The sequence below is a fragment of the Cebidichthys violaceus genome, unplaced genomic scaffold, assembly GCF_023349555.1.
Source record: "Cebidichthys violaceus isolate CVI_PGR_0920_01 unplaced genomic scaffold, fCebVio1.0.p SCAF_3, whole genome shotgun sequence".
Lineage (NCBI taxonomy): Eukaryota > Metazoa > Chordata > Actinopteri > Perciformes > Stichaeidae > Cebidichthys > Cebidichthys violaceus.
Window position 1 is genome coordinate 1,353,276 of NW_027176483.1, and position 26,033 is coordinate 1,379,308.

General features: G+C 43.6%; 1 protein-coding gene across 1 annotated transcript in view; it reads left to right on the forward strand.

Annotated features, from left to right (window-relative positions):
* Positions 1-19,462: 19,462 nt before the first annotated feature.
* LOC137881915 (voltage-dependent calcium channel subunit alpha-2/delta-4-like) overlaps positions 19,463-26,033 on the forward strand; it is a 61,159-nt gene continuing 54,588 nt past the window's right edge. Inside the window, exons 1-4 of the mRNA XM_068724110.1 lie at positions 19,463-19,548; positions 22,197-22,278; positions 25,229-25,345; positions 25,509-25,568. Of these exons, the coding sequence (XP_068580211.1) occupies positions 19,463-19,548; positions 22,197-22,278; positions 25,229-25,345; positions 25,509-25,568 (345 nt within the window). The remainder of the gene's footprint in view (positions 19,549-22,196; positions 22,279-25,228; positions 25,346-25,508; positions 25,569-26,033) is intronic.

Consider the following 26,033-nt stretch of genomic DNA (forward strand, 5'->3'; position numbering starts at 1 on the left):
GCCAGTTGGCAACCACCTGAAAGTTGAAGTTATAAAAGAAGAAACCACCAAGTTTAAATCCAAACAGATTGTCTTGACTGACACTGAACGACGGGACTCACTTTTAGATCTCTGATCACCTGTTTTTTGTCGCTCATACTAATTACTGATCATTGATGATTCATATTCACAGATACAGATCCCTTTGTTGATTAATTATATATATCTGAAAACATCTCCTTCAAACTACTGGATTTATTCAAGTTTATCACCAAAACTACATTTTACAGATTACACACGAACACATCACGATAACGTTATAATGTACCTTCAGCCAGTACTCATGTTCACTGAGCAGAGCCTGAAGGCATCATAGTGTAACTGAAGTGAACTTCCTGTTGGTTAGCCGTTAGTGATGCTGCTAACGTTACTAGCTCTCCTCTGATTGGTTGTTTACAATTAAACATGATCAGAGACTAGAACCACATGTTCTACTGAGTTCTGGAGAACCATCGTCAGGAGAACTTTATTTACACTGTGATGTTAACGTTAAACTTTATTTACACTGTGATGGTTAACGTTAAACTTTATTTACACTGTGATGTTAACGTTAAACTTTATTTACACTCTGATGGTTAACGTTAAAACTTTATTTACACTCTGATGGTTAACGTTAAAACTTTATTTACACTGTGACGTTAACGTTAAAACTTTATTTACACTGTGATGGTTAACGTTAAACTTTATTTATACTGTGATGGGTAACGTTAAAACTTTATTTACACTGTGATGTTAACGTTAAACTTTATTTACACTCTGATGGTTAACGTTAAAACTTTATTTACACTCTGATGGTTAACATTAAAACTTTATTTACACTGTGACGGTTAACGTTAAAACTTTATTTACACTGTGACGGTTAACGTTAAAACTTTATTTACACTGTGATGGTTAACGTTAAACTTTATTTACACTGTGATGGGTAACGTTAAAACTTTATTTACACTCTGATGGTTAACGTTAAAACTTTATTTACACTCTGATGGTTAACGTTAAACTTTATTTACACTCTGATGGTTAACGTTAAATCCGATTAGCTGCTCCTCGTTCGTCGCTCTCAAACCGAGCGACAGGAAGAAATAGAAACGAGGCGTCTGACAAAAGGTCAGCTGAAAAACTCGACGCTTAGCTCGCAACCAGTTAGGACACAAAGTCGTGGACATTATGCACATAAAACACATTCTCATCCAGTTTTGACCGCCTCAGTACAGAAGTCTGCACCTGATCATAGAAGGTAATAATAACTGCACGTTCATTCAGAGAGCGTAAACATCTGCGTGCTGCCTTTACTGCTGGCTCAGACTTTACACTTGACTTTGGTGTTTTCCTGTCTCAGTAACCTTAGCCTCCCTCCTCCTCCTCCTCCTCCTCCCCCTCCTCCTCCTCCCTTTTGTCCTCGCTGACCCGAAATTTACATTCTTCACCAATCCCCCTTTAAGCTGGGAGACCAAGACGCTCTCATCCCCCCCGATCAAAACAGACCTGTTGACACGTCCGACACAGTTTGAGCTCCTCGGCTCCTCTAATTGGCTCGCTGAGAGGAAAGAGATGTGGTGAGATGATCGGGGGGGGCTAAAATGGCCGCCGGGACGGAGAACAGCTTCATTAGGAAAGGGAGGAGATGGAGGGTCAAAGATCAGGGACGATGTGAGGAGGAACAAAACACCTGCAGAGTGACCGGCTGCTCCTGAACACGACAATCTGGTTTAAATACTCAGGAGCTGAGTATTTAAACCAGATACATCTGAAGTTCAAACATCATCGTTCCTCCATCCTCTCTCTCTCTCTCTCTCTGTCTCTCTCTCTCTCTGTCTCTCTCTCTCTCTCTCTCTCTCTGTCTCTCTCTCTCTGTCTCTCTCTCTCTCTGTCTCTCTCTGTCTGTCTGTCTCTCTCTGTCTGTCTGTCTCTGTCTCTCTCTCTCTGTCTCTCTCTGTCTGTCTCTCTGTCTGTCTCTCTCTGTCTCTCTCTCTGTCTCTCTCTCTCTGTCTCTCTCTCTCTCTGTCTCTCTCTGTCTGTCTGTCTCTCTCTCTGTCTCTCTCTGTCTGTCTGTCTCTGTCTCTCTGTCTCTCTCTGTCTGTCTGTCTCTCTCTCTGTCTCTCTCTTTCTGTCTCTTTCTCTCTCTGTCTCTCTCTCTCTGTCTCTCTCTCTGTCTCTCTCTCTCTCTCTCTCTCTTTCTCTCTCTATTAGATTGTTTAAAACTCTCCAGCTGTTGTCGAGGACTTTGAGACGTGAGGCGAGTTGTTTTTAGCAGAGTAAACATGGAGGACGTTGATTATGGGATTGGTTTTCAGAATCATTTCAGTATTTTTGTTGTTCACGTTGAGACGTTTCATTACTTTGGTTGTTTGGTTGTCGACAGGTTTACGACATAAAACATGTGTTTGTGTTTAATCAAAGGCATTAATTATTAGGAACACTTTTTAAATACTATTTGTTATTGAATAAAACACATTGTCCTTAATGTTTGGTGTTTTATGCATATTTTGTAATAACGAGGAGTTTCAAAAACAACAGCGAAGATCTGAATCCCAGAAAGCAAAATCCGAATAATTTGAATAATTTGAATAATTTGCATTCTTCAGGTTGTAAATTCCTGGAGAGACGTAGTTTCCAGCACTAGTGGAGCAGAGGAGGAGGATGTTGCTGCTTTTCTGTTGAATGTGTTGTGCTTGTTTCTCCTGGTGGCTGCTGGGAGACGTAGTTCTCTGCTCACATCTACTAGATTAAATAAAATTGGATTGTTTTGTTGTTTTCATTAAGAGTGATAATTGAGCTGGATGCTTTTGGCTGCAAATTTTGGTCTTCAAAATAATGAACATATTGAGTGTCGGACACAATATTCTTTATCAAATTCCTGGTTTTTAATATTGCGACGATATCGTAGGTTTGACCATCTCACTCAAATATTTACACCAAGACATTTTTTGATTAATAATCATAAGTGAGGCGTATACGGCGTCTCTACGTCACTCCTCCTCGGTCCAAATATGGTCACTTCCTGTTTACTGGTTGACAAAAAACACCATCATGACGACAGTCAAAATCCAAGATGGCCGAACTCGAGGCTTCAAAACGTCACGATGACTACGTCCACTTCTATACAGTCTATGATTAGTATTAATAATAATAAAATGTATTTTTGTTCTTTTTTGTTTATTGTTAAGCACTTTGTAGCATAAAAAAGAAGCTGTACAAATAAAGTTATTATGACGTAAAGGCACCGTTTTTAAATGTATTTAAAGATTTGTACAGCAGCACTAGTTTAAACGTGTCAGACGAGCAGTTTGACGCCGTCTCCTCTTCAGCTCTGTGAGGACAGACGAGACGTTGATGTTTTCATTGTTTGTGCTGCTGCTGTGCCGAGGTACCACCACCTCCTCCTCCAGCTCCTCCTCCTCCTCCTCCACCTCCTCCTCCTCCTCCACCTCCTCCTCCTCCTCTCATTATCCCGTGCAGATGTTCAGCGCCGGGCCCTCGGCCGTATCAGGTGACCACAAATCTAATTGATATCAAAACTGGCGGGGGGGGTGGGGGGGTCTAAGCCCCCGTTGGCTCTCAGGTTACGGCCCGCTATAAGCTCCAGGCCCCGAACTTCTGACAGCCACTTTCACCATGAAACATGCACTGTCCTCACTTCAAAGGGGGACAAAATGAAACCCCAACTCGTCCCACCGCCACCTAGGGAGAAACCCCGCCAGAGCCGCGACCCGTTTGAGACCAGAACGGGATCCATTCGCGCTCGGGGTGGAGGGGGCATTTGTTTTGGCACGCCGAAACAAAAGCATTAATAAGCGAGTTTTAATACGGGGAAAAGGATCCGAGGAGAGGAATTACAACGCAGCTGAGAGGAGGGAATTGGAAAGCTTAAGGAGAGGATGTGACGGTAATGACTCTAAGGCCACATAATCCTGCCCATCTGGGCCATGCCGACTGTTTGATATGTTTGTGGTTGATGATCGGCGCTAATAGGTTTGTTATTTTCTTATGGGATGGTTATGAATGGAGCCTGGGAAGCGTCTGCCGATTTGTTTTGTTTTCATTTTGTTTTGGGCTCAGTTTCAGACGGGAGGAGCTTCTCTTCGGCTCTCTCTCTCTCACACGGTGGAGTTGAGTGGAAGCAGATGGAGTTCTGTGTTCAGCGGTGATCCGTCGGAGTGCTACCGGACCCAAATCACTCATCTGGACCCACACCTGGTCCTGAACCAGTTCTAGAGATGTTCAGATACCGTTAAATTACAACGGACGATACAGAAACCGATCTGATACCGGTGTGTTAAAAACAACAACAATAGTACAAATAATACTAATATTATACAATAATAATACTAATACTACTACTACTACTAATGCTAACAATACTACTAATAATACTAATATTATACAATAATAACAATAATAATACTAATACTAATACTACAAATAATAATAACAATAATACTACTAATAATAGGACTAATATTATACAATAATAATACTAATACTACTACTAATGCTAACAATACTACTAATAATACTAATATTATACAATAATGACAATAATAATACTAATACTAATACTACAAATAATAATAACAATAATACTACTAATAATAGGACTAATATTATACAATAATAATACTACTAATAATACTACTAATAACAACAACAATAATAATAATAATAGCAATAATCATCATGATTACTATAATAATAATAATGAAAGTAATAATAATTTAACAATATTAATAATATAAATACAAATAATCATAATATTAACTATTATAATGATGATGATGATAACTATAATGATAATACTAATAGTAATAACAATTATAATAACAGTAATAACGATGATGATAATTGGTAGTAATAGTACTAAAAAAACAATAATAATTTAAAATGTCCTAAAGTCAGTGTGAACTGATGAAACATCTCACACAGTTTGAAATGCAGTTAACCTGTCATATCACAGAGTGAGTCGCCTGTTGTTGTTATTATTATTATTATTATTATTATTATATTAAACACAATATATTAAACCAGCTCCCCGTTCTTATTTTCTCTGTTCACTTCTTTGTAGATGAAGATATTTGGATTGTGTGGAGACATCACACTATTATCTATGTAAAGATATAGTGGAGTAATGTCTGCTCATCGTGTGTGTGTGTGTGTGTGTGTGTGTGTGTGTGTGTGTGTGTGTTCTCTTTGCTTTGTTGTTGTCAGCACTGTTACCATTGTTTGCACTGTTAGCACCGACTCAGCCGTCGCCATTTTGAGAGCCTGTGGAGGCAATTGTTTTTCAAAAATAGTAGAAAATGATAAGTTGGTCGTGTTGCAGCTGTCCAGGCCATCAAGGGTGTCCCGGTCCTGGTCCAGGACCCTCTGAGACAAATGACCCTCTGCTAAGCCCCGCCCCTTGAACGCAGACCGTCCAATCACAGCGTAGCATTGTCCAGCTCTGCTCCACGGACTCTCATCACTGGTTCCAGATGTTCTTCAGGTTCAGGCTGGTTTTATTGGATGTAGAGTACGTTAGCACATCGTTAGCACACCTATGCTACGCTAGCTACTGAAGGTGTCCTGAATGTCCTGTGATGATCTGAACCGCGTTGTTTCTTCACGTCGTCGTCTTCTGTCTGCATCTGCAGGTGGTTTCACTTTCACGAGAGTTTACGATGTGAAGCTTTCATGCAACTATAAGTGTGATCGTTTAGTTCTATATCGGACAAAGAAGCTATACAGAGTCACAACTAAAGGCTAACTTAGCTCAAAATAAAACAATATTTTGACTATATTGACCCTCGAGAACATTGTGGTTCCTGTCTGTTTGTTCTTCAGGTGAGTTTTCAGGACGGACGATAAACTTTTCCCTCCATAATATTTCCTTTAACTGTTTAACTCGTTAAATGTTAAGATGTCCGCAACAAAGTCACTGTTGGGACTGTAATGGTATTATTAAGTACTTGTATTGGTACTACGTAGCGGCAAGTACTCAAATGTAAATACTTGTACTTGTGCTTAGTCTTATAAAAAAGTGGTATCGGAGCAGCCCTCGAAATCTGCCGTTATTTCCTTTGGAATATCTCAAACTACTATTGTTAAAAAAAGGGCTTATTGTGATGATTGACAGGCCTATCAACAGTGGGCGGGGCTTAGCGAAGGTCAAAATCAAACCGTGAAGACAGAAACAAAAATAAGCAGCACTGGACTGGTTTTAAATGAAGCTTCTTTTTTTTAATTCTAAAGGTTTGCTGTTGCAGCAGGAGCCCCAAATATCTGATGCCAGAGTGGTGTTCTCGAACGCACCTCCAGAAATAGTTCTGCATTTAAAATGATTATTATAGCGCAGTGAAATGAACCGAGTGACATTTCATCTCCTGCCTTCTGCTCGTGTGCAGAGTGACTTTATTCATTTGTTCACGAATTCATTACTAGGGAACATTTTTGACGTAATCGTTTACCATTATTATACGTAACACCTGTGAAAAAAGGCTTTGTTTTGGTGCATTCAAGGACACACCGATATCTGAGTTTTGAGTCTTTCTGATGGAAGAAACAACAAAATTATTCTCGTCAAAACATGTTTACTCATAATCCGTCTCTTGGGTTTGATTTACTGACATCATATGACACTGAGTGCTTTTTGAAGGGGCCTCAGAAGTCAGAGTGTCCCTGAACGCACCATCTGAAAATGTAATTTAAGACAGAAAAAAAAAATTAACAACATTTAATGATCTATTTTTAAGGTCGACCTTTGCAGAAATGAACTGAAAAAAAACTTTACACTTAAGAAAAATGTGCGAGCGTGGATCCAGGAGTATTCTGGGATGTTCCCCACCGGGTTCGGTTTCATCTCCGTGGTTTCCCTTTGGCCTACTTGTTTGATGGATGACTTTATGACGCTATTTCAGTCCGGAGCGTCACACCGAGGGTCCGGCTGCCCGGGTATGAGACCTTTTCTCTGGGTATGTCGGGGCAGGAAGAGATGCGTCAGGACCGGTTTGATGAATCTGTGGGGGGGGGGGGGGGGTCAGCTGCGTCATCAAAAAATACCGACTGCCTTTGTTCCACGGGTCTTCTTCCTCCTCTCATAAACACGGAGAGTTACCCTCCTCTTCTTCTGCTCGAAGTAACAAATGCTGCATGTTTAGTTAAAGCTAACGTGTGTTTGTAGGCTAACAGGAAGTTAGCGTCACACTGGTTCGCCTCCACAATAAGATAATGGGATTCTTTCATTTGATTTTGGATTATTGAAGTGAAATAATATTGTTTATGATGAAGATAATCGTCACCGATGATCTCCACTTTCATGATGTTTGAAGTGTAGCATAAAAAGCTCAAACCAGAAACACTTTGAACTTCCAGACGAGGAAACAGGAAGTAAACAAACACTGACTCTTTTCTGGGTTCAGGTCTCATTCCTGCAGAACTCTATAAAGCAATTTAATAATATCTCTAGTATGAAATTTGCAGCATTTTGCACAAAGTATAACTTAGCAGAAGTCTAGAGACTTTGTAATGTGGTAAATGATTCTTGGGACCAGCCGTCCGTTCATTAACGACCTTCCATATGTGTTCAAACAGAACGACGCTGTGAAGTCAGATTACATCGTATCACACGTAAGTCTTCCAACATGTAAGACGAACCCGGGATTCAAACCTCCACCGTTAACGGAACAACCCGACATGTGTTTTTACGATTCCCTCTGCCGGCCAGTCGTTGGGGATGAAGTGTGTCAGCGAAATGCCCGAGAGGTAAAACGAGAGAGCGGTTTGTGTCCGAGGCCAAATATCAAGAGCGTCGCAAATCATCTCTCCGAGAGGCGTTTGAGTGCTGCTCGTTCAGCGGGACGCCGGTGGTGTTTGTGTAGCACGATGCTGATACACGGACAAGTGTTCATCCTGCAAACATACCAGGAATAGTTTGTCCCGTGGATGTTTATGAAGGATCAACGTTTGATCTGTCACTTACTCTTACTCTTAGTATTTCTGAGTATTTTTATTTTACAATATTTAAAAACAGCTGCAAGCAATGAATCAAACACGTTACCATGTTCACTTCTTTTTGCTGTATCATGGACAAAAATATACTTTTGGTTTGGATTTATTAAAATATAACAATATTATATAATAACAATAGTCACAAAATAAGAAATAGAATAGACATACACAAAACAAATACACAGAACCAGAAGAGTTTAGTGAACAAAATAAATCAAACATGTCACAAAACCAGATATCCAGCTGTTGATACCAAAACCAGTGAAATTAAACATTTCTCGATATCCTAATTCAATATCACGGTAAACAACAGAAGCATCCCCTCCTTTATTATCGCATCGATCTGTCTCGAGATTCTATTCTGACTAAAACCAAAGTTTCATTTATTTTTAATAACTGAACAGAGGAAAACAATTTAATTTCCAGAGCTTGAACGCATCATGATGTTACTCAGTGCAACCTCTGTTAACGTTAGCGGCAAGCAGGAACGTGCTGCTAGCGGCTAACGGCTAACGGCTAACGTTAACGAGCTCTCCTGCAGATTTCAGCGCAGGCTTGTTGTTCACGACATTATGAAGGAGGTTTTCTCTGTCGTCTCGGGTCCCGGTCCTCTAGATCTACAAACATTGGATCCTACATTTCCCACAATGCATCTTTTTGTTAGACCCTCTTCTGTGCCTGGAAAACACAGACGTGTTGAGATGTGTTTTTGTACGACCTGAAGCTTTGTTGAGACTTCATTATCCTCGCTCAGTAACAGCTCAGTGGTTCCCCCCGGAGGAGGAGCTGAGCGCTGCAGCCGGCTTCACGAGTCCTCTGGCATGCTGGTAAATGTGTCCACTAATGCTCAGTAAGACCAAGGACACGCTGGGAATGTGTGACACACACACACACACTCTGGGTTTATCAGTCCGAGACACGAGTACGAAATGTTTAGTCTGAATTTAAATTTAAAGAATCCTGTCTGAGTCTCGTCACTCTGGTACCTGACCTGGTACTCTAGTCATGAAGTAACATCTACTCAGTACTGCACTTACTTTCAATACAGCTAGAGTCATTATTTTATGGTTCTTGAAATTTAAAGTGTAAAATTATTTTCTCTACTGGGGGATCTGGGTCTGTCCACGGTGGACCAGGTCTCTGCTGGAGGATCTGGGTCTGTCCACGGTGGGCCGGTCTCTGCTGGAGGATCTGGGTCTGTCCACGGTGGACCGGTCTCTACTGGAGGATCCTGGTCTGTCCACGGTGGACAGGTCTCTGCTGGAGGATCCGGATCTGTTCACGGCGGACCGGTCTCTGCTGGAGGATCCGGGTCTGTTCACGGTGGACCAGGTCTCTGCTGGAGGATCCGGGTCTGTCCACGGTGGACCAGGTCTCTGCTGGAGGATCCGGATCTGTTCACGGCGGACCGGTCTCTGCTGGAGGATCCGGGTCTGTCCACGGTGGACCAGGTCTCTGCTGGAGGATCCGGATCTGTTCACGGTGGACCGGTCTCTGCTGGAGGATCCGGATCTGTTCACGGTGGACCGGTCTCTGCTGGAGGATCCTGGTCTGTCCACGGTGGACCGGTCTCTGCTGGAGGATCCGGGTCTGTCCACGGTGGTCCAGGTCTCTGCTGGAGGCTCCGATGACATTATTAAGAATAACTTTATAGAAACAGACCATCTTCTCTCTGATGGTCTCTGTACTGATGGAGGTCTGATAGAGGACCAGGACTGATGGTCTCACATATTAACAATACGTCAAACCTCCTCTGGAACCAGGATGCAGGTTTCTACCTGATCCACCGGAGGAGCTCTTTGAGTCTGTGATGTCATTTCAAATCGAATGATCTGATTGGACAAAAGTTACTTTCAACCGGCAGTCAACTTATAACAAGCCACACGACCTCGTCAACCCCAACACACACACACACACACACACACACACACACACACACGCTGCTATAAAACCTCTGGCAGCCTCCACCTGCCCCCCCGATTACACATCATGCCAACACTGGCATGTGTATGTTTGTACTGACTGTGTGTGTGTGTGTGTGTGTGTGTGTGTGTGTGTGTGTGTGTGTGTTTTCATTCTCTCCGTGACATTTGTTCCTGCAGCTGAACATGTGCCGGACAATTTCTCGATTCTTCCAGCAGCGGACAGCTGCGGCGTGAATTACAGTAAAGCTGCTGCTTTTGGGGGGGGATTAGGGTGCTGGAGTGTGTGTGTGTGTGTGTGTGTGTGTGTGTGTGTGTGTGTGTGTGTGTGTGCGTGTGTGTGTCTCCTGGGACGTGTTAACCCCGTGCAGTCAGAGGTCCTCCAGGTCCTGGACCAGGATCTGAACGTTAAACATTTACTGTTATCTTTTTACCAAACTGAAAAGACAAAAACTAGAGCAGAAGTTCTGCCCATTGACTTCCATCCAAAGTCACTTCTCATGACGTTAAATGAGATATAGATATATTGTAGTACTAGTGGCCTACACTCACCATGTTCCTGACAGGTTAATAGTTCTGCCCATTGACTTCCATCCAAAGTCACTTCTCATGACGTTCCACAAACTGTGTGAGTCGGTTCTCCGTGTTTGACGTGAACCTCCTCCACAGTACGTTCACTTAAACGTGACCTCTGACCCGTGAACCCAGCAGCTGTGGAGAGAAACACACACATTTGTGTTTTGTGTGTAAACTTAGAATAAGAAGTACGCCTTTAAAGTTGAACCACATCTGTCCGTGTCGATGGATTTCTGCTCCCTTCCTCAGATCTCCTTCAGTGATGTCACTTCCTGCGTCGGCAAAATCGCATGATGTCACACATCTGTACGGAGAGACGTCTCGGTGATTTCGACTTTGAAGTCTCTGAGCTTGGGATTCGCTTCGGTGAACCTTTTTATTTTTATATTTGTTGTCGCCACAGAGAACACTGAACATGGTTCAGAGTAAGGAGACACCGAGCGGCAGAGAGGATTCCTCCCGTGAGGTCACAGTCAGAACCCCTTTGAGTGACAGCTTGAAGGAAGAGAGCTCGTTGAATGAGTCATGCAGCGTTATTGGTGTGTTTGTCAACATAAACAAGCCCAGCGTGGGTCTCGCTTCACAGTTAAAGCTTCATTTGCACGACAGAATGACCAGTGGGTCACTTTGAGTTTACATAAATATAATAATCTCATGATTAATCGTAGGATTGTTTGACCACTCGATGTGGACCGTGATGAGACGGCAGACACTAGAAGCTCATGAAGTGCGTTAAGAAACAAACATTAGTTTGGATTAAGCTGGATTTATCGCCGTGGCGACGGGCTGCTTCCTTTAATTTGTGTCACAATTGAGGTTTTACGTATAATCAAACCGGTTTAAGACCGGACTGGACCCGGCAAACCCATAAATGGACCAACTCCACCTCCAAATAATAGTATAGTCAGCAGATATGGTTCGACGCTGAATCAGAAGCTATGGAGGAAAATAATATATCGACACCTACGCCTAAATGACGTCATGTTGAGTGTTTGATGGAGCTGCTGCAACGTTAGCGTAGCCTAGCATTGATCAAACCAGACTCCATTCAGGAAACGAGCGTTTTAAAAGTTGCTTTGGTCACTTATTGAAACATTCTCATTCCTGCTCATCATCCTCGTTCGTGTGTGTGTGTGTGTGTGTGTGTGTGTGTGTGTGTGTGAGTGTGTGTGTGTGTGTGTGTGTGTGTGTGTGTGTGTGTGTGTGTGTGAGTGTGTGTGTGTGTGTGTGTGTGTGTGTGGTCAGTGTTATTGATCACATGATCTCTTCACGAGGCCTCACAGCTGAACCGTTCAGACATTCACAACGTGACAAACACAAGAGACATTTTAACAGCGAAGCCGAGTCATCGCCTGCGTGAGTGAACCGACCCTCAGATTCAGTCTGAGGAGGACGGGCGACATGTGGTCAACACACTTCAGCCTCTTCGATGTTCAAAGACACGCGTTTGGTTTCCATTAAAGAGGAAACCGCCACAGAAGAAGACTCCTTCGGCGAAGACGTTATGTGTCCCGACTGAAACGCGACACGCTCTGGCTTCTTTAACGGGCGAATGAAACCTCGTCAGCTGTGAGGAGCTCTTTGTTTTCCTGACGATTTGTTTGTCGAGGACTTCGCCTCACAAGCGGAACGCCATCTGTTCGTTTGAGACGCGTCGCTTCTCTCTGGAGCGCCACGCCGCCCCAAAAGCTAACGGGCTTTTGATTCTTTAACGAGGCGTTTTTTTAACGCGCCGGGCGAGTGGCCGACACGAGGACGAGTTTACGAGCGACCACACGGGGGAGGCAGCCTTTTTTTTTTTTACGGCCTCTGAAGACACCGAGACAAAGAGGTGGACATGAGGATCAGGTAGACGCCGGCGTCTCTGTGGTGACGCTCACGGTTTTAACAGACGGACAACTGCTGCTGTTAACGGAGGTCAAAACTCATCGGGTCACCAGAGCCGGAGTGACCTCTTCCTCTTCGGTCAGGACGTCCACAAAGACTCGCACCAGAGGGCTTCATAGGAACGACCCGGTTCTGGTTCATCAAACAGACAAAGTGACAATCATAAGAACCCGGACACCCCCCCCCCCCCCCACATCCTCTCACAACTCTACTCACAAATTTTCATATTTTCTATTTTTAACTTGTCTTTTCGCCGAGCCAACATGTGTAACGAACTTGGCAATGAACCGTTTTTCCATTTCATCAGCATGTTTCTAATGAAATCCACTGTTTGTGCGTTACACATCCTGGTTCAAACTGATGAAATATCTCCACTTTTGGCACAGAAAAACACAATATTTGACAATTTCTGCTGTTTGTTGCATCTTAACGTTAGATTTCTCAGATCTACGTTGACATTTGCATCGTTCTTCACTTGACTAGCGTTGACCCACACTGCTGAGCTGCACCTCAACCGAATCTTCAGGTGGTGGCGTCTTCTGTTCTCCCGTACATGAAAAAGACAAAGGAATGGTCTCTGTAGGAATGTGTGACGGCGTCCAGTTCAACCTGAGGGACCTTCACACCTTCAAGGAACCTGTGAAGGAAGCTTCTCATAAGGCGAACGGTGAAGTGACGTGAAGTGACAGGTGGCGTCGCGGAGGTCGAGAGGCCGAGCAGCAACTGTTGGCTCCTCGCCGGCAGATAAATAATAAACCAACTGTGAGCCGAGGAACAGAGAACAAGAAGCCCTGAGGAGGAGGAGGAGGAGGGTTAAACCTCTGCACTCGCGGTTTGGCACACATCGATCAGTTAATCGAACAGATGTCGCCGTGAATATTCCGACTTTTGAGCAACGCGATCCGGACGGGCGGTGATGTAATACGTGGAGGGATCAGCCGATTACATGAAGGAGCCAGTCACCACGTTCTGCACATCGTGCGTGCAGATAGGGGGGGGGGGGGATCACAAAGCATTGTGGGTAAGACGTAAGTCTCCTGACGAGGTGGGCGGAGCTTACGCGTCGGGGCCACTTTGCGAGAGAGATTGACAGCTGCTGGTTCTCCGGCGCGAGCGGCATTAACCGGCTCCACGCTCTCCACTGTCACACGTTCCATCTTAACCCAGCGGCGGCTGCAGCAGGACACTCGGCGGTGACGTGAGCTGTCGGTCCTCCCCGAGGCCGGAGCGTGCCAGGCGACAGCTGCAGGGATCAGGGCCACCCCCCCAACCCCCAAAACCAGCACCCATCACCCCCAACACACACACACACACACACACACACACACAAGCCCCTCCATAACTCTCCATCCACGCCAGGCCACGCGGGGCAACGTCCTCCTCAATACCACCATTGTTCATCTAAGCCCTCCATATCAGAGGGATGAAAACCCTCCATCTACACACGCTCACACACACACACACACACGCTCACACACACACACACACACACACAGCAGTGGCGGTGTGTTAACATGAAGCTGAGGATGATGGACTGGACCTTGATGGCTCGGCAGCTGTTTGCTGTGTAGAGAGAGAAACACACGAACATAAACAGCAGAGAAGAAGAAGAAGAAGAAGAAGAAGAAGAAGAAGAAGAAGAAAAACACACTCTGACATTAAAGTAAAAAATACAAACATTTTGGATGAAAATGTGTTCATATTTGAGGAGCTGGAACAAGTAAATGTTGAGTGTTTTTACTTGAAAAATGTAAATTGAAAATTAGTTTTGACTAATTGCGTGCTCGACCCCCCCCCCCCCCCATCTGTCTTCTATCTTCTGTCAACTTGGTAATAAAGTTATGAAAACGTTCTTAATACCACTAGTTCAGACAAATCCAAGATGGCCGCAACTTCTGGGCAGATGACACGTGTGTTCTCTGATTGGCTGCTCAGGTTTGGGCGTCAGGAGGAGGCTGATGACCAGCATCGCTACGCTACGTGTCACACGACTCAGGTGTCCCAGTTACGTGCATGCAGCATGCAGCATGCAGCATGCAGAGGTGTTTCTGAGCTCTGACCAGGGACTCGCTACAGAAAGCTAAACTATAGGAGAGGTGAAGAGATGGCCCACTGTTGGCCTTTCTTTCTGTAACCAGTTTAACCGTTAGCATCAAAGCTAATAGCTTCTTAGTTAGCTTGCCAATTGCGTAAAGTGAGTCTTTTCGTAAAGAACCTCAGTAAACACAAAACATATATAGTATTTATTCACTCACCTTCTCAGTTAGCATTGTACCTTAAGAGTGTGTGTGTGTGTGTGTGTGTGTGTGTGTGTGTGTGTGTGTGTGTGTGTGTGAGTGAAGCACTCTAACCATGTGATTTACTCTCAGCTCTCTGACACTGAGACCACACTGTTACCAGATCCTCCATGACACCTCAAGGACCTGGAACCCACCTCATCAGCACCTTACAACACACACACACACACACACACACACACACACACACACACACACACACACACACACAGAGTTCTGAGAAGTCTAAGTGGAGAATGTGCTGGTGTGAGGACTGAACTTCATAACCAGGATCATAAAAATTAAGAACTGTTGTGTCTTAAAACCTGATCCTTCACTTTCATTCTGTTCTCATCAGAATGAAAGTGAAGGATCACATCAAACATGTGATACCCGTATATTTAAAGTAGTCATAATATGTGTATATATATATATATATATATATATATATATATATATATATACATACATATATATATACTGTAGTACTAGTGGCCTACACTCATCATGTTCCTGACAGGTTAATAGTTCATGGGAATCAGATGTTTCCACATGTTGATATTTGATCATTTACACGTTTTGTCACTTATGAAATTGTCAAAATCGTGTAAATAAAATTCACATGTGCTTACTGTTTATACTGTAGAGGTGTTGTGATATAAAGGTATTGACGATAACCATTATATTCAAAAATACAAAGATGGACGCGTTAATAACACACACGTGTCAATAAATAAACACTTTAATAATTTAATATGAACAGTTACAGACTCTTTCACAGACAAAACACACAAATAATGAAGATTAATGTAAGTATTATGATTTCTTTAAGATATCTCGATAGCATCACTATCGTGAATTAAAGTACAAATCTGATGTGAGAGTTCTAGTATTTGTAAGTATATATATTTATATACTGTTCATACAGACTAACGTGTGTTAGTCCCTCAGAAGTAATACATCAAATAATATGATTTAATCTATATTATAATGGGATGATTATATACAACAAGTACTTCCTCTTCAGTATTTAGTAAATCAAATCTTTACTGCAGGACTTTATCTTTACTTCTGACATGATGTACTGGATTCATTAAACTTTGTGTCTTTTATGACTATTTCATCTTTATATTGAGAGTTTTAGACTTTGAAGCAGAGAACATTAGGTCCTCACGTTTCTGTGAACGAGTCTGTTGATATCAGTTGTATGTGAGCTCTTCAAACACTAGAGGGAGCTGTTGTCTCATTAGTTCATGTGTTTCTAGACCTGCAGGCAGAGACCTGTGTTCTTATGAGCTCCTCTCACATGTTTACTGTAGTGTATTAAAGCTCTGCTGCTCTATGGAAACACAACAATCCTGACCAGAAGAAGAGAGAACTATAGTTTTTGTTTGAATCACTTTAAACAGATCAGGTTCTTGTTAACAGCAGTGTTCTTCACACAGTATCAGTTATATTTCTACTATCTGTGCTCAGTGTGTGACTTTATTTAAACGTTCCACTGCTGTGCAACATGAATACAGTCTTCATACAGTCAGAGCATGTGAACGCAGCTCCCACTGTTCATCAACATAATGCACCGTAACTCCGAGGTGAAGTCCGGTAGTCTCCGGTGAGAGCGACGGCCGGTGCGCGTTGTGACTCCGCCTCTTTTGTAGTCCTACAATCAGTAGTCGTACTGTCCTACTGTCAATCAGCGTGTAGGGGCTACACGCTGATTGACAGGTCTCTACCAGAGACGTATAAGCCGTCTCTACGTCACTCCTCCTCAGTCCAGATGTGGTCACTTCCTGTTCACTGGTTGCAAAAAGACAAGATGGCGACGACCAAAATGCAAAACTTGAGGCTTCAAAACATCATGATGATGATTGAGGAGGAGCAGAGATGACACAGGTGAGTTCTAATTGGCCGACAGCTTTGCCTCTCGTTGCCTTTTGATCAGATTAAAGACTGGAGACTGAAACCTGTGTGTGTGTAAGTGTAGGTGTGTGTGTGTGTAGGTGTAGGTGTGTGTGTGTTAACCATGTCAGGTGTCTGCCTGCCGCTGCCCCTGAGCAAGGTACTGACCTCAGAGCTGCAGATGAGTCACGGAGGTCGAATCTCTCCTCCCACGAAGCAATGAGGTTAATGTTCACAGGAGAGAGTGTTTATATCTCTCTTTCTCTCTCTCTATCCTTCTCTCTATCGCTCTCTGTCTCTCTCTCTCTCTTTTTCTCTCTCTCTCTCTATTTTTCTCTCTTTCGCTCTCTCTTTCTCGCTCTTTCTCTCTCTTTCTCTCCAGCCAAACTGAACCTCCTGGTTTCTGTCCTCTCATTGGTCAGAGGAGAGCCTGTCTCCAGAAATTGCTCTAATCCTCTTAGATAAAACCGAGCCCTCGTCCAATCCTCTGCTCCAATCCCTCCCCTCTCTCTCTCTCTCTCTCTCTCTCTCTCTCCAGAGAGAAGAGGAGTTTTTAATCCAAGTGGATTACATTGCAAATTGGGTGACAGTGGAGGCGAGCGGCTGTAAAATCTGCTGCCGGCTTTACGTCTTCCTAAATATCTGCGAGGTGCAGAGAAATTAACCCGCTGGTTGGTTCTGGTCTCGTGAGGACCGTGAAGAACCTGGTGCAGAGGGAACCTCTCTGAGACGGAGATCTTGGTGCAGCAAGAGCTGGACTTTAAACCTCTCTGCTCCTGGACAACTTTAAAGTCAATCAGAAATATCTTCTGGACGTTTTCTTTAAAGAGGATGAGACGCTAAAAACAAACAGTGGCGAGAAGATGCCGGCAGCAGGACGGGGTCAGGTTCCAAAGACCACCACCGAGACCACCTTCTTCTTCTTCCTCTACTCCCTTTAGCCGACATGAGGAAGCCGTTTCCTACAAACTCTTCATGGTCCTCCTGAACCTCTCAGAGCCGATCCACGTTTAAGTTTACTTCAGAGTTGGAAGCAGGATGGAGGTGAGGAAGCTCCTGAGGATTCTGGGATTTTTCTGCTTGTGGATTACAGCCCAGGCTCAGATGAAGATCCCACCGGAGACGTAAGTGTCCTCCAAGTCTTCTACTGGATCTCAGCTTCCCTTTTATGGTCCATCTGCTGAGTGAGAGCAACGATCACAAGTACAATCTCACTGATGTAATGACAAAGTTGACAGATCTATTTACTGATTATCAGAAAGGGCAGAGAATAGATGCTGACATTAATATTTAATACAACTTTTAATTGTTCTTCTAATTGCCAAAGATCCGTTCAGATGAAAACAACATTAGCAGAATGTTTGTGAGCTGTAATATTCTGTTTTTACATTAAGAGGCACAAAGACCCAACTGAAATTAAGCTGCTTTATTTTAATATCTGCTCTGTAAGAAAATGATCAACCAAAAGGGAGAACGTTGTTATTTTTTCACGTCTCTTGCTTGCTGTCAGTTTGTTAGCTACATGGCTAGTTAGCTGCTAATGTTAGCTAACGTTACAGCCGCTAGCTTCCCTCCTCTGTTAGCTGCTGTCAGATTGTTAGCTACTTAGCTAGTTAGCTGCTAATGTTAGCTAACGTTACAGCGCTAGCTTCCCTCCTCTGTTAGCTGCTGTCAGTTTGTTAGCTACTTAGCTAGTTAGCTGCTAATGTTAGCTAACGTTACAGCCGCTAGCTTCCCTCCTCTGTTAGCTGCTGTCAGCGTTTCTGACACTTTGCTTTCTTCTTGTTTAATAATAAATGAACTAGGAATGGTAATTTAGTGTATTTTTGTTTTCGTTTACGCTAAACATCGCTTAGCCTCGAGGCTAATGACGACACTTAGCGCACTTAAGGTGGGCTGACCTTTTTAAGGTGGACCAGCCGCGCTCTGCTTTTTTAACGATGTATTACCTCTGAGATGTAGTACAGTATGAAGTACAATATGTACCTCTGAGATGTAGTACAGTATGAAGTACAATATGTACCTCTGAGATGTAGTATATTATACTGTATCATGGTGACATTGATCTGTGTGCATGTGAAGCTCATAGAGTTCCAGATAAATTAAGCTTCAGACAGTAAACTCCCAGAGTGCACTCTGTTTCCAGAGGGAATGAGTTTGTCAGCTGACGGCCGTTTGTTCCCTCGAGGGCTTCGCTGAAATCTGCTCTCTTGTTTCTGTCCACAACTCTTCAGCAGAGACCAACACACACAGAGAGGATGGAGATTATTTCAGGTGCAAATGTAATGCAGAGTTTAGAGTTAACACAGCTACACATCTAACCTGAACGCATACCTTCTAACAACTCTGAAGAGATCACAACCGGACAAAACGTCTTCACTTTACTGTCTATCACAAAGAGGCTTTAAAAGACAATATGTCTCTCTGTCTCTGTCTGTCTGTCTGTCTGTTTCTCTCTCTGTCTCTTTCTCTGTCTCTGTCTGTCTCTCTCTCTGTCTCTTTGTCTCTGTCTGTCTCTCTCTCTGTCTCTCTGTCTGTCTGTCTCTCTCTCTCTGTCTCTCTCTCTCTGTCTCTCTCTCTCTCTCTGAAGACCTGAACCTAAAAACACAATAAAACAACTTAAACTACATCAGAACCATCAGACAGTTAATTAAAGTCCTCAACCATAGCCGGCTCATCAACGTTAGAATCTCTCGCAAATTCTATTTTTTCTTGTTTAAAATCTTCTTTTTCCACACATTTAAACTTCCCAGAATTCACCTGTGAGTGAGTGTTTCTCTCGTACTAACGACCTCATTAGCATGAAGCTGTCGGGTGTCGTTAGCGTGAAGCGGCGCTGCAGCTTCTCCTCCTCCACCACCATCTGTGTGCCAGCATGGATAAATGGCCACAGGCCACGCCCCCTCCCCACCACCACCACCCCCCACCGGCCCGGTCACCTTCCACTCCGACCCCACATCCACCACACAGTACTGGTCTCACAGTACTGGTCTCATTATGATTCTCTACAGCAGTTGGTCTACAAGGATCCAGACTTTGTTTTATTTTTACCATTAGCCCAAAAATCCGGTAAACGGTAAAAACACAAAGTTACAGAACCATTGTTTAGGTTTATTCAAGGTTTTTTGGGGAAATTGAATGTTTTCACTTTGACGTATATTGACACAGAGGACCAATACGCGTGGTTCAGTGTTAATGGTCCGAGCTGGACTCGAACCGGCGACCGTCTGTTCCCCAACACGTCATTGGTTTGGAGCACTGACACACGTTTGTAGTTTCCGTTTGACTCTTTTCATCCCCGGCGGTTTGTGACTTTGTTTGCGGGTTGCAGTCGACAGATTTGGCTTCAATCTGCCGGACAGATCGGCCTCAGCACCGAGGATCAGCTGATTACATTTTAGAGGTGATCTTGATGGAGGATTTATTTTTTTATTTTAAAAACAAACTACAGAGACATGAGCTGCACCTTTAAGAAACCCTTCATTTAATCTCATGGCTACAGCTGAATACAACACTATATAATAATAATAATAATAATAATAATAATAATAATAATAATAATAATAATAATAATATATAATAATAACATTTAATAATAATATATAATAATAATGTCTCTGCATGTTTGAAATGAACAGATGAAAAGAAGGATTTATTGTTGTCTCTCTCTCTCTATCTCTCTCTGTCTGTCTGTCTGTCTGTCTGTCTGTCTCACTGTCTCTCCCTCTCTGTCTGTCTGTCTCTCTCTCTATCTCTCTCTGTCTGTCTGTCTGTCTGTCTCACTGTCTCTCTCTCTCTGTCTGTCTCTCTCTCTTTTTCTGTCTCTCTCCATTTGTCTGTCTGTCTCTCTCTCTCTCTGTCTGTCTGTCTCTCTCCCTTTGTCTGTCTCTCTCTGTCTGTCTGTCTGTCTCTCTCTCTCTCTGTCTGTCTGTCTCTCTCCCTTTGTCTGTCTCTCTCTGTCTGTCTGTCTGTCGCTCTCTCTCTCTGTCTGTCTCTGTATATATAATATGAATATTTGCTATCACGTAGCTTTCTCACAGCCCAACAGCTAACTAGCTACCTATGGAGCTAGTTAGCTATGGAGATAGCTAGCTATGGAGCGATGGAGCTAGTTAGCTATGGAGCTAGTTAGCTATGGAGATAGCTAGCTACGGAGCTAGCTAGCCATGGAGCTAGTTAGCGATGTAGATAGTTAGCTATGGAGCTAGTTAGCTATGGAGCTAGCTAGCTGTTGGAGCTAGTGGTGTGAAGATCCACCTGATCTGTTGACGTATGTGAAGTCCACTGATCTATCTATGATCCTTCCACTGTGATGAGCGTTCACTGCGTCTGATGCTCGTCAGTCTGTTACTGCGTTCACTAGTTCTCTCCTGAAACGTTTTCAGAAGCTTGTTGTAATCTGAGGAAGTGTGTGACCCGGCCGCCATGTTGAAAACAGTCGAGCCAAAACCAAGCAGGGCGGAGTTACATGTAGTTACATGTAACATTTAGTTACATGGAGTTGCATTTAAACTAGATGTATTTCTAAAAAGATACGTGAGCTAATGACGTGGTACGGAGCTGTGGAACACATTGATGGAACCTCTGGAGGAGGTCCGAGGAGCCGGACAGACCTGGTCTCACGTCTGGTCTCGGTGTTCTGACCACACGAGGATCAGAGGCGCTGCGACGTGAAGGATTACTCGTGTGTGTTGTGTTTGTTGTGTCTCTGTGAGTTTGTGCTGAGCAGACACCTGCAGCTCTCTGCTGTGACCCACATGAACGACAGATTATCTAAATCTCTCTCATCATTCAACCACCGCTTTATGCCCAAAATCACCGCCGCTGCACAGCGTCGCTCACTGGCTGTTCATATACATGTATATTTATATTTATATATAAAAATATAAATATATATATGTCTCCACATATTAAACTACTTCAGCCTCCTCTCCTCTCTCCTCTTTTCTCTCCTCTCCTCTCTCCTCTTCTCTTTCCTCTCCTCTTTCCTCTCCTCTCTCTCCTCTCTCTCCTCTCCTCTTTCCTTTCCTCTCCTCTTTCCTTTCCTTTCCTCTCCTCTCCTCCTCTCCTCACCGTCTCGGTGTCTTCATGTGATGTTTAGGAGAGATTTTGGGTTGATGAGTGGTCCAAGATTGTTAACTTCAGCACTAACTAGTGTTCAACCATCATATCAATAATATCAATAATCCAGCACCTCTATATTCTAAATGTTATATATATATATATATATGTATATATATATATATATATATATGTATATATATATATATATATGTATATATATTTATATATATATATATATATCTCATGTCCATAAAGTATCCGATGACAAACGTATTCAAGTGTTCACTCTGCATCGTTGCACTATTGTCTTCATTCATTCTCATTGTTGTCTCATGTTTTATGTTCATGCAGTTTGTATACTTTTGAATATTTATATTCATATTTGTACGTAGTTAAATGTTGATGCTTCCCTTTGTTATGTGTACGCCAATAAAGCTCTTATTCTGAAAAACCTCCATCTTGTACACTCCTGCCCTTCATGCTGAATGAGCTGCGCTCTGTCTGACGTTGCTGCTCTGTTGTGACCCGTGTGTTTGATCCCCGTGTGTTCCAGGGTGCAGCAGTGGGCCTCCGTGGTCTCCGCTCAGCTCCGAGACCTCACCACCAAATACTCCGGCTCCCTGCTGCTGCAGAAGGTAAACTCATGTCAGCGCTTCGGTTTTTAATGAAGGATTTATTCATTTTTAGTTTCAGTACGTTGTTTCCTACGTTTCCCAGAATTCCAGTTGACGGCCCGAGAACCTGTAGAGGAGCAAAGTCTGGCTTCGTTAGGAGAACAATCTTAGCGCAGTCAGCGTTAGCGTAGCATAGAAACGGCGGTGATTCCAGCTTAGTTGTTCTTTTTCTCTTTGCTGATCAGCTAAAACCACCAAACATGAAGTGTGTGAGAAGTTAATCTCTATTTGTCCCAACGATGCTCAGAATACAAGACTAAAATGATCTATAGAAACAGAGGCTCTTCTCTCTGATGGTCTCGTGTACGGATGTAGGTCACGCTGAGGATCAGGACTAAACTGAGACCGGTTCAGAAGCAAAGATGAAACTCCTCGCAAGCAACTTTTAAAAAAAACGTTATTCGGTGGATTCTCCTTCTAAACGTCAACGCAGGAGGACGACGATGATGTCTTGGGATTCAGAGTCATCAGATGATGTGATGTCATCAGCTGATGTGATGTCATCAGATGTTGTGATGTCATCCTCGTATTCGACCGACAAAAGGAGGAGAGACTGAACCTCAAAACTGGTCCAAAGGCCACCAGACTGGTTTGAACTGGGAACAAGAGAGGAATAGGAGTGTGTGTGTGTGTGTGTGTGTGTGTGTGTGTGTGTGTGTGTGTGTGTGTGTGTGTGTGTGTGTGTGTGTGTGATAGCGACGCTCTGTCTGTGTCGGTGTATTTATGTGTGTTTACCCCACACACACACACACACACACACACACACACAGGGATCATGGTAATGCCCAGATTGAGGACCGAGCCCTCTTTGCCGGCGTCAGGATTTGTGGCCTGTTCTGATTTTAGACGTTCATCCATTTATCTGTCAGATTTAGACTCATCACAGGCAGCAGCAGCTAGTCTGCTTTTAGAGAAACACAAACACAACAACCCTCAGCGACGCATCGTAACATAACTCAAGAACACAACTGCCCCACACATCATTGAGTCAGTGATGTTGGTGACAAGAGGTTCCTCTGAGCGCAAAGCTCAGAGGACATCAAAAGACGAACCCCCCCCATCCAAAGACACTACAACTTCTATTCCGTTGTGCAGCCCGGTGTTTCTGGAGTCTTGTGTTTGTGTTGGTGGACGCAGTCGTCGTGACGTCACCCGTTTGTTTGTGGACAGATGTTATGAAGCCTCGAGTTGGGCGCTTTTGGCCGTCGCCATCTTTGTTTTTTCCTCAACCAGTGAACAGGAAGTGACCATATCTGGACTGAGGAGGAGTGACGTAGAGACGCCGTATACGTCTCTGGTAGAGACCTGTCAATCAGTGTGTAGCCCCGCCCCTAAATCATCCCCTCTTTATGGTGTGTGTGACTCTAAATGGAGCATAATGTACTAAATGAACATCATGCTGTATTGAAGAAGACTGTAAACTAGAGATTGAGACCATAAACTCATGTTTACAATGTTTACTGAGGGAATAAATCAAGAGAGAAGTAGAGTCATTTTAGACTAGACTTCTATACAACCAGAGGAGTCGCCCCCTGGTGGACATTAGAGAGAATGCAGGTTTAACACATGAAGCTTCAGATTCACTTTATAGAACCAGAGGTTGCTGCCTGGTTGGATCCCAGCACCTAAAGCACTAAGCTGATCAAGGAAATAGGTCACATCCTTAACTGGGTGAAATTGTACTAAATGTAAATAATGACCAGCTGACCTGTGTGGACAGAAACACGATCGACAACCAGCAGGTCACGTTTGCATATTTTAAAAACGTCCAATCAGTCTGGATCATCAGTTACAGTCCCTCATGGAGGTCCAGGTCTCTGTGTGAGTGGATGCAGATCAAGACGTGAGGCAACTCTAAATGTTTGGCTCTGTGTGCTGTCAGGTCAGTAAGTGGGTTGCATGGACTAATTGGAATTAGTGGATGATTTAATGGGAGTGATTCAGAGTGTAAGTAACCAGACTACCCCCCCCCCCCCCCCACACACACACACACACACACACACACACACACACACACTCTCAGCTGGCTCATCCACCTTCCAGCTTCTTGACCCAGAGAAACTGACCTGATTACCTCGGAGAGCCTCGCTTTAATAACAACAAAAACACACACACACACACACTCACACACACACACACACACTCACACACACACACACTCACACACACACACACACACACACACACACACACACACACACACGTATCACAGCGGTAATCTTGAGAGTGAGTCTCTCCATCCGAATTATCTGAGAGAAAACACAGAGCGACCTGCCAGCAGCATCAGATCAGTGTCACTGTTTCACTGTTTCACTGTTTCACTGTTTCACCGTTTCACCGTTTCACTCACTGCGTGGAGACGAGTTGAAGGAAGCAGATCAGATCCAGATCACATCAGATCCACCCTCTGGACCAGGAGCAGTGTCTCTGCTCCTCTATGAAACACAACCATCATGAGCAGAATACAGAGAACTACAACATGTGTTTACTGAGAACCACACAGTTATGATGACATCACTCATTAAGAAGAGATTTATGTGAAAATACTGGAATCCATCCAACATGTCAAGAGTCCACAAGTGACACTAGTGGGGGGGAATAGAGGCTCTACCTGTTATGAATAATAAACTATTTACATTATTAAGTCCTCTACTTCAGCCTCTCCTCTCTCCTCCTCTCCTCTCCTCTCCTCTCCTATCTCTCCTCTCCTCCTCTCTCCTCCTCTCCTCTCTCTCCTCCTCTCCTCTCCTCTCTCCTCTCCCCTCCCTCGTTGTTTGTATTATTGTATTTTATCAAAAGATCTCAGGTTTTTCAGATCACAATACTACTTCCTCCAGAACAATACAAGTACTAGTACTTCTGTGAGTAGTACTCAATAATACCTCTGCACTTGTTGGAATGTGTGTCTCAGAAACTGAAGGACGTGGAGTCCATCATTAAGATCGTGGAGCTGAGCGGGAACGACCTGGTGAAGGATTACTCGGACGGAATCGAGCGGATGTTGGGAAGCAAGATGAAGTCGGTGAAGGTGAGAACGAAGAGGACTCCTACGTTTCCCAGAATGCAAATCAGCCCCTTTTGTATTTTATTGTTAACCCCGGTGACCTCACTGTGACGTCATCGGGGACTGACTCTGGGACCGTGACTTCTCCAGACTTCTTTTAAAGACCTTTTTCTGTTCCTTGTCTCAGAGGTTGGCGGAGTCGGCAGAGGACGCCGACCTCTACCACGACTACAACGCTTCCATGCAGGTCGGTGCTCTCCGCGACCAACCGGCTGCTTTCTTTTATTTCTTTCGCTCACACGCCGAAACCTGCAGAGACCTGAAACCGAGCCAAGCTCAGATAATCCACCAACCCTCTAACTGGCCTAAGCTCCAACGCTAACGTTAGCGTGCTAACAGTTTGTGGCTCAACAGCCGGTTGAAGCTTTAAAGCTTCACCTGAGATTAGATCAAACCGTGAGGAAACTGGGTTAACGCTGCAGCAGAGAAACACAGAAACATTTATAAATATGCAAACATGTAGGTCGTACTAATACATATTCACTCAGTTCATGCATTATTCATGATAAACACACATTCTATCTGAAGCTAAAGGACAGAAAATGTCTCATTTTAAAGAACAATGTGAATCTCTTATTTCACCAGTATATCAAATATACTGGTGAAATAAAAGAATACAGTAAAACTGACCTTTACTCTGAAAATCTACTGT